Source organism: Carettochelys insculpta, chromosome 6, assembly GCF_033958435.1.
Source record: "Carettochelys insculpta isolate YL-2023 chromosome 6, ASM3395843v1, whole genome shotgun sequence".
NCBI classification, from domain to species: Eukaryota; Metazoa; Chordata; order Testudines; family Carettochelyidae; genus Carettochelys; species Carettochelys insculpta.
In genome coordinates this window covers 124,048,368-124,057,084 of record NC_134142.1, presented here as the reverse complement: position 1 = coordinate 124,057,084, position 8,717 = coordinate 124,048,368, and the positions used below count along the sequence as shown (strand labels likewise).

At 42.8% G+C, this 8,717-nt stretch overlaps 1 protein-coding gene across 1 annotated transcript; it reads left to right on the top strand.

Annotated features, from left to right (window-relative positions):
- Window positions 1-6,082, top strand: LOC142014971 (olfactory receptor 5AR1-like). Its single transcript, XM_074998301.1, has 2 exons — window positions 1-18; window positions 5,144-6,082. The coding sequence occupies exons 1-2, from the start codon at window positions 1-3 to the stop codon at window positions 6,080-6,082; spliced, it is 957 nt and encodes a 318-aa protein (XP_074854402.1).
- Window positions 6,083-8,717: the final 2,635 nt, after the last annotated feature.

The following is an 8,717-nucleotide window of genomic DNA, read 5'->3' as shown; positions in this document are numbered from 1 at the left end:
ATGAATCTGGCCCAGGGTGTCTAGCCTGATATGGGAAAATTACTTCAAGAGATTTTGGAGAAGAAACCAACCAACAAAGCAGAATATATTCACCTCATTCTCAGACCATATATCTCACGGGAGATACAGCTCTCTACACCAGCTGTTGCTCTGACCTTCTGTGTTCCATTTCCACAAGGAAAGACACGGCAATAACATTAATTGTTTGTTCTGTGCACACATCTGTTGTCCTGGGAGCAAAGATGCCCCAGGGAACAAATCAGAAAGCCATGAAACTCGAATTTAACCTCAGCTACATCAGAAAGCAGCACCCGGGGCATCAAGACTAACACTATCATAATTGACAAAGAGGGAAAGGATTGACTCTGAGTCTCCTTTTTTGGGTTCTTTTCAGGTGTGACTTCTGTCATTCTCAACACATTTCCTCAATGGGAGGAAACACAAAGAGATACCACCAAATCATAGCCAAGTGGGTTAGTTTGAGAGCCTTTCTGTTGATATGAGAGTGACCCACTCACAGAACCATAGAGCTGAAAGGAACCTACAGACATCATCATGTCCAGTGCCCTATGCTCATGGAAGGACCAAGCACCATCTAGATCAACCCTGACAGCTGTTTGTCTAACCCGTTCTTAAAAAATCTCCAATGATGAAAATTCCACAAATGCTCTAGGCAATTCATTCCATTTCCTAGCCTTCTGACAGCTAGGAAGTTTTTTATCATGTCCATACTAAGCCTCCCTTTCTGCCATTGAAGCCCATTGAATATTGTCCTATCATAAAAATTAAGTATAATAATTTTTCTGACCCCTTGTAACAACCTTTTAGGTATTTAAAAACTGCTGTCATGTCCCGTCTCAGTCTTCTGTTTTCCACACTCAGTTCTTTCAATCTTCCTTCACAGGTCATGTTTTCTTGATTTTTAATCATTTTGATTACTCTCCTCTGGACCATCTCCAACCTCTCCTGAAATGTGGTGCTGCCAGAACTCGACAAAGTACTTTAGTAGAGGCCTAATCGGTGAAGAGCAGAGCAAAAGAATTACTTCTAAAATGCTTTCTTTCAACACTGTTGTTAATACATAGTTACTTCTTTGCCACAGAGTCACAAAAGTGACTCATACTTAGCTTGTGTTCCCTATGACCATTAGACGTTCTCTGCAGTACTCCTCCCTAGGAAGTCATTTCCAGTTTTCTATGTGTCCAACTGAGTGTTCCTTCTTAAGGGAATTACTTTGTATTTGTCTTTGTTGGATTTCATACTTTTTGCCTCAGACCATTTCTTCGGATTTTTAAGATCATTTTGAATTCTAATCATATCACTGGCCCTCCCAGGCTTTTATTTGATGTTTTGATACCTAACTGAGGCACCAATTTACCTTTTCTCCGAGGAACTGTTTTATTCCTGCTTTTCTAAATGGGAAGTACTTCACTAATATCGTAAAGTAGAAACTTACAAGTTTATACACAATGTTGTTACACATATTTTAACATGACAATGATCAGCAGAATACGTGCTTTGAAATGCTACCTCACAAGGCATGCTTTGTACAATATTTAACATGGAGCCTGCAAAAGGGGTGAGTATAAGGATACACACTGTCACAATGGAAAGTAATTCCTTTTGTATCCTGTTTGCTTGTGCCAATTCCCTTTAATTTAAGAAGCAGGAACTGGACTGAAAGTGAAGGAGTGTGTTGCAACAGCCTGACATCTTGAAACTGTATCATCAAGACACACTTTTTTATGTGTAACTAAAATATGGGATGAGCTGATGTTACGCATGTAATTTGCAGTGTATCTTTAAAGAGGGAATCCATCAAGTTCCCTTGAATATTTGAAACGTCAGCGGTGGAAACTATGAGGGGCATCCTCAGATCATTTTTCAGACAGATATGGTGAATCTGAAAGAGGCTGCATTACAGTAAATAATGAGGGACTGGATTTCCAACCTCTTACCTATAGGTTTAACATCACTGTTCCTCTATTGCCATGGGAAGGAAAAATGTTCTGCAAGAAAGAACAGTGATCTACCACTCCCTAATTTGGGGCTTTGTTCCTTGGTCAACTATACACCTCTGTTGTGACCTTGAATCAAAACATTAACTTCGTCTGTTGTGGAAGTTGTGACATTAAATACAATAAAGTTTGCAAGGTGCTCAGAGATACTGCACTGACGATGGCCTGTAATGGAGCTGAGGCTGACCTCCCTGGTCCCTCTTGTTCGCCATTCTGGAATTTAACTCTCTAAAGGTGCACCCTCCTCCGATGGTGCCTCACCCACCACCACTTCTACTCTGAACCTGTCACAGAATGACCCACATTGCTCTCCAATACACAGCATCTTCTTCTGGGCATGGTGCTCCGCTCTGTTATCTTCTGCCTTCTGGGGGGACCAGCAGTTCTTAGTCCTTGCCTCAGTAGTCCAAGGTCCAGTCCATGACCTCAGGGGCAAAATTCAGTCTGAATACCATGCACTTTCCCCATTTGCAAGTGGCGTGTAAAGGAGGAAGGAGCCAGACCTGACTACTATTCTGAGCTACAGCTGAGTGACCCTATAGCTGTCAGCCACCTACTTCCCTTTGGTTAAAATCTGCCTGCTTCCTTGAACCACTTCCCCTTAGCCTCAGTCCCTTCCTTGCTGCTGTATCAAGGCTTCAGTTAGGTTTGTGCTCCCTTTTGCTCCCACGACTTTGCCTACCACTGCTTTATCTGTGGGGCTCCTCTCCAGGCAACCAATCCAAGCAGCATTCCAGAGAAAGAGTGCCTCTGCTTTGCTCAGCAACCCCTCTTATATGAGCCAGCCTGGCCCTGATTGGCTGCTTCAATAAGCTTTCACCCGACAGGCCGGGTCAATAAGCCCTCTTCCAAATGGTTGGTTCTGTGCAGCTCTTCCTCCTGTGTGGGTCAAGCACTCCAACACAGGGCTGTATCAGGACTTATAAACCTTTATGAATCATGTTGAAAGTTACGTGAGTATGGTTACTCCCATTCAGAGATGCGCAGAGAGAGGCAAAAAGAATGTAAGACCCCTGTTTTCATATTAGTCCATTTAGTCAATGAATTAGTGAGTGCTTTGGAAAACATTGCCTTCAGATCTATGGAATGAGAAGAGACAACTAGAGAACCTTTTAGAAAGGTCATTTCCAGCAGTGAAATGCATTTTGCAGAGAAGTAGCCAATTAACCAGGGTTCTGCAAACTGCATCTCCAGAGTGGCATGAGGCTCTTTAAGGACTTTTTTGTGGCTCCTGATGCTATAATATCAATGCAAAAAAAAATCCCTCGTGATAATTTTTGATAAATGTTGAATGTCTAAAAGCCCCAAAATGAACAGCTCATATCTAAATAGCAAATAATAAGTGATCTCAAAACGTTGGATAATTCCCCCTCCCGTCCTCCAGAGAGAGAGAAGGTTTGAGCATGAAAATCAGGAAAAGAGTATTACAAACACATACATAAAGGGTGAGGAAACAGAACATCTAAAAAGCTTGTGAACATCCTGCAGTAAACATGTATCACATTACAAATCATTGTGTGGGGGCTGTTCTTAAAACAGGGGGTTAAAATGTATGTTTTGATGTTATTAAGGACCATCTCCTATTCACATGCATTGCGGCTCTTGAATTATTGAGTTTTTTATCCAATTGGGGAAAAAATGGCTGTTCTTGCTACTTGGATGGCTGACCCCTGCAATTAACAATGGACAGTTAGATATTTGGGGTTGTATCCTGGGCTGTTCTGATCACCATGTGGTCGCCATCAAGCGCATTAAATGAATCCATCTTTCCCAATTTTGGAGGGTAACGTTACCAGATGAGGAGAGAGAATATTATAAGGATTGGTCTCTGATCGATAGCAACTGCATCATTTAATAACACACAGGAGGAAAGAGTGCACCAAATTATCCCCCAAGGTATGAGTTACACCCAGAGTGACTTCGGTTCACTCAGCCCATTAATTAGGTGTTGTCACACTGAGCTCAGTTATTCCCAGTCACTTCAGGGAGCATCTCCCACAGATCAGAGCTCTCAGTATAAAACTTCTTGAAAGATCAAAATAAGCACTGTCTGTTGATGCGGGAACACCACCACATCTCTCTCTTCTTAGCAGGTACGTGCTGCTGTCCTGCATCACAATCACGCACACGGAGGCACCATGGTGTTCAGCAGTTTTTCAGCACTAAAAGCCCCAGGTCAAATACTCTCTCTTTTGCTAAAGAAACAACAGATTTGGTTGGAAAAAAGGCCATTACATAATCATAGAAGCCAGGGGTTTGCAGGATCTGGCAGTGTGTTCATACAGACTAATGTAAATACCATTTCATAGACTGTTAGGGCTGGAATGGACCATAGGAGGTCATCTGCTCCAGCCTTCTACCCAAAGCAGGATCTACTGTAAGTAAATCATCCCAGCCAGGGCTTAAAAACGTCCTGGGATAGAGATTCCACCACAGCTCTAAGTAACACATTCCAGTGCTTCACCACCCTCCTGCTGAAGCTGTTTTTCCAAATACCCCACCTATACCTCCCTCTGTAACTTCAGGGCATGGCTCTTAATTCTGCCATCTGTCTCTACTGATTTTTTTTTAAATACGTTTCCCCCAAATACCTCTCTCAAGGGTGGACCACATAACTCTTGAATTAGAAGGCTAAGGCTCAAACCACTGAGCTATCCCTCCCCTGCAGGTGCATAAAAGCTTAATGAGCACAGTGAACAACTGTACGCGAAAGAGACATGCTGAGCTACAATGTTTCCCTTGCCCAAAGAGGCTAGAGAGGTTGAAATTCATTTTGTCTCAAGTCTTCTCCAGCAAGAGAACAATCTCGTCAAGTTGAGATGGTTTTCATCCTGGTTCTCCCACAGCCTAGCCACAAGTCTCTGTTTGCTGCTCAAAGTAGTGAACAGGAGTGCTTGTAGGGCATGATTAATTTGTGTGTCCTCCTATTTATACTGTGTGCGCTACATGGAACAGCTGGAATGACCAGCCGTGAATGTCTAAGTCCACCCTCGATCCTGAACTGCTGTCCATTCAGAAACTGATCTCCACTTTTCTTCACCGACTTTGTTGCAGAGAAAGGAGAGGTTACCCAAGCTCTCCACCCGCTCACATTACAGCACCTGCCTGATTTCTGCTCATAGGAGATGGAAAAGGGAAATCACTCGATGGTGGCAGAGTTCATTCTCTCAGGACTGACAGATCATCCAGAGCTGCAAGTCCCTCTGCTTGGGGTGTTCCTATTGATTTATGTCCTCACCCTGGTGGGTAATGGGGGGATGATCTTGTTAATTATGATTGAGCCCCGGCTACACACACCCATGTATTTTTTCCTTGGTAATTTGTCTTTCTGTGATCTTTGCTATTCCTCAGTAATTGCACCTAAGATGTTGCTGAATTTCTTAGTCAAGGGGAAAACCATTTCTTATACTGCCTGTGCTGTGCAAATGTATTTCTTCATTGCTTTTGCAGATATTGAGTGTCTCTTATTGGCTGCAATGGCATATGACAGATATGTGGCCATCTGTAACCCTCTGTTCTATAGACTCACCATGTCCAGACAGCGTTGTAACCAGCTGGTGGCAGGGACATATGTGGTGGGGTTGGTGGATTCTATGTTACACACATGTTTGACATTTCGACTGTCATTCTGCCACTCCAATATCATCAATCATTTCTTCTGTGACATCCCCCCTCTTCTGAAGCTCTCCTGTTCTGACATCCGCATCAATGAGATTGTGCTCTTCACCTGCACATGCTTTATAACAGTGGGCAGCGTTGTGACCATCCTCCTCTCCTATGTCTGTATCTTCTCCACCATCCTGCAGATCCGCTCTGCCGAGGGCCGGCACAAAACCTTATCTACCTGTACGTTCCACTTGACTGCAGTGATCATATTTTATGGCACCCTCCTTTTTATGTATTTACGACCCCCCTCCAGCTATTCCATGGACTCGGACAAAATGGCTTCAGTATTTTACACGCTGGTGGTTCCCATGTTGAACCCCCTGATCTACAGCCTGAGGAACACAGAGGTGAAGGGAGCCTTGAGGAAAGCATTCAATAAACTCCTAACCAATTCATAAATCTGTTTATTTCAGTGCTGGTTGAGTGATGGAGAGTGGAAACAGGTGAATTCAATTCCCAGCTCATTGCAATGTCATTTTGCTGAGCCTGTGGTAGTATTGTTCATTCTTATAGTTTTATTATTTTTAATTTGTTTGTATTCCAATCAGGCCTGCATGCCCCAATTGAGATTCGGGTTTCAGGGCTTCATTAGGCTATTACCCCATCAAAAATTAAAGGAGGCACCGATTTCACACATTTGAGTATAAAAATATATGTCACGTTCTTTGAAAGTATGGAGCTCCTTGTATTTGGAAAGAAGAGTGGGCATCAAATGCTCCTCTTGTTGGTAGCAGGGTTGGTTTCCTTATGTAGTTGTAAGTATGAAGTGTGTGATTTCTATGGATGAACTAAAGGGAATTTGCACAGCCTCTTTGGGTTCTGCCATCCTTTGTGCTCTGTGAGGTTGTAACGACTGTCACCTGGTTTGGCTCCACTCACTATTAGGAGAAACATGATTTCCATCACAATGGCCATCATTTCAATTCAGGGAACAAAAGAACAAAGATGAGAGTATGGTTAGTTGCATCCTCTTTGATACCCTACACTGACCTGCTTATAAAATAACGTGGAAAGGGTGAGTTTTCTCCATAACATTAGACAGAGAGTTAAAGTCATATCAGACACTAGATATTTATGCCCCATCATCAGGGTTGCTATAAGTTTTTGCTGTTAGTTCTGTTGAAATGTAATACAGGCTCTGAAGAGTAGGGACTCTGAAAATTTCCTTACTTAGGGGACCATGAGTGAGAAAAGGATAGAGCTGGGTCAGTGGCTGATTTTAAAGGTCACAGCTCAACAGGATCCAAGTCTGAAATTCCCTAAGTGTTTGGCAAATTCAAAACATTGACCAAAATTTCCTTTGGCATCCAAGAAAACATTTACATGACCAGAAATGAAACGTTGCATTTCCCTCCTCATTACTCATCAGTGGAAATCAAAGACAATGAAGGTCTAGACCAAAACAAGTGGATGGGAGTGTTGCTTCCTTGGTAGAGGTCAATCCGCTGATTTGCATATTTACATAGCATGTGCAAGATCACTTCAATCCCCCTCGGTCTAATGTGTTGAAATAATTTGAATGTGGGTCTGCCGCATTGATGGGTAGTGCCCTATTCATTGGGATATATTTTCCCCTGGATGTTTCTCACGGCAGGGTGATGCTAATGCTGTAAGTTGATGTAAGTTATGATATGTGAAGTTAACATAAGTTTATTTGACCTATAGAGTGGTGTCCACCCCATGCTACATCAACAGGAGAGCTATGTTCACTGACAACATTAGTGTGAAGCAGCCCTGAGAAAGATCCCTGATGAAAAAATACTCTCTGAGGGAGGTGGGGTACAGATGTCAATAGGCGTGTGCTCTCCAATCAACCTAGCTTGTCTTCACCAGACCTCTTAAAAAAATGGACTTCATTTATCCCAGCAATGTCCATTCATCCAGCAGCGTTGCTATGGCTTCAGCCTATGCTGTTGAAACTGTTGCATTTTTTGTAAACCATGGAAACACAGAGACAGAGAGAATGAATCTGTAGACTGGTGCTAAGACCATCCATGTCGACGGTGAGACGCTCAACTTTATTTCTCTGTTCCAGTGGCTATTTAAGTCGTGATTCACAGTAAAATTGAATGGAGAGAGAGAGCAACCCAAAGCGGAACAGAATATTATTCAGTGTCTGTAATTCTTTCTGGAAAGGCAGGAAGCTCAAATGAACATCTTTGCTCAGCAACCAGAATTGAACTTGGATCTTCTGCCTCTCAGGCAAACGCCCGTATTAGTGGGCAAAAGCAGTGAGGGGTCCTGTGGCACCTTATAGACTAACAGAAATGTATGAGCTCATGGGAATAAGGGGACTTCGAAGTAGGCAGCATCCTTTCGAAAAGGAGCCCCGTCTGGACGCGCCACGCGGCGGCAAGGCGCGTCAATTTCGAAGCGCGGCTGCCGCCCGCATGCTAATGAAGCGCTGAATATGCATTTCAGCGCTTCATTAGTAAACTTCGAAATGGCCATTTGCATGGCCATTTCGAAGTTTGGGGCACGGGTAGACACAGCCACAGAGACACATATGTTTTCAGGGTGTTAGCCATTAGCAGAATTTGTAAAACATTTGTGAATCATTTCAAGATAACCAAAACTGCCTTATTTTTGATAATAAATTATTACTCTGGTAGAAATTCGCCCATTTTAGACACCTTTGAGTCTTGTCACTGTACCACCTATTGACAATGAGAAGAATGGCTTATGGAGCTTTTGTATGTCAAGACCCTTTTATATTTTGGTACAAAATGGCCAAGGGAGGGAAACCTCTGAACTCCTCAACTGGTGATCTTAGCTTCCATATGCAAAATGAATGAATTGAAAAGATGCTCCAGTTTTTGCTGATGCTAACAATAAAAGTAGATGGATACCTCACTCCTCAGCTTCCATCTAATGCCATTCCTTCAAAATACAAAATGAAATTAAAATGATCATTTGTGTTAGCCACTTTGATTTTCCTTTCCACATTCAGGCCGTGTCTATACGGGACCCTCCCTTTTGGAAGGGGCATGTTAACGAGGCACTTTGGAACAGGTTAATGAGGTGCTGACATGC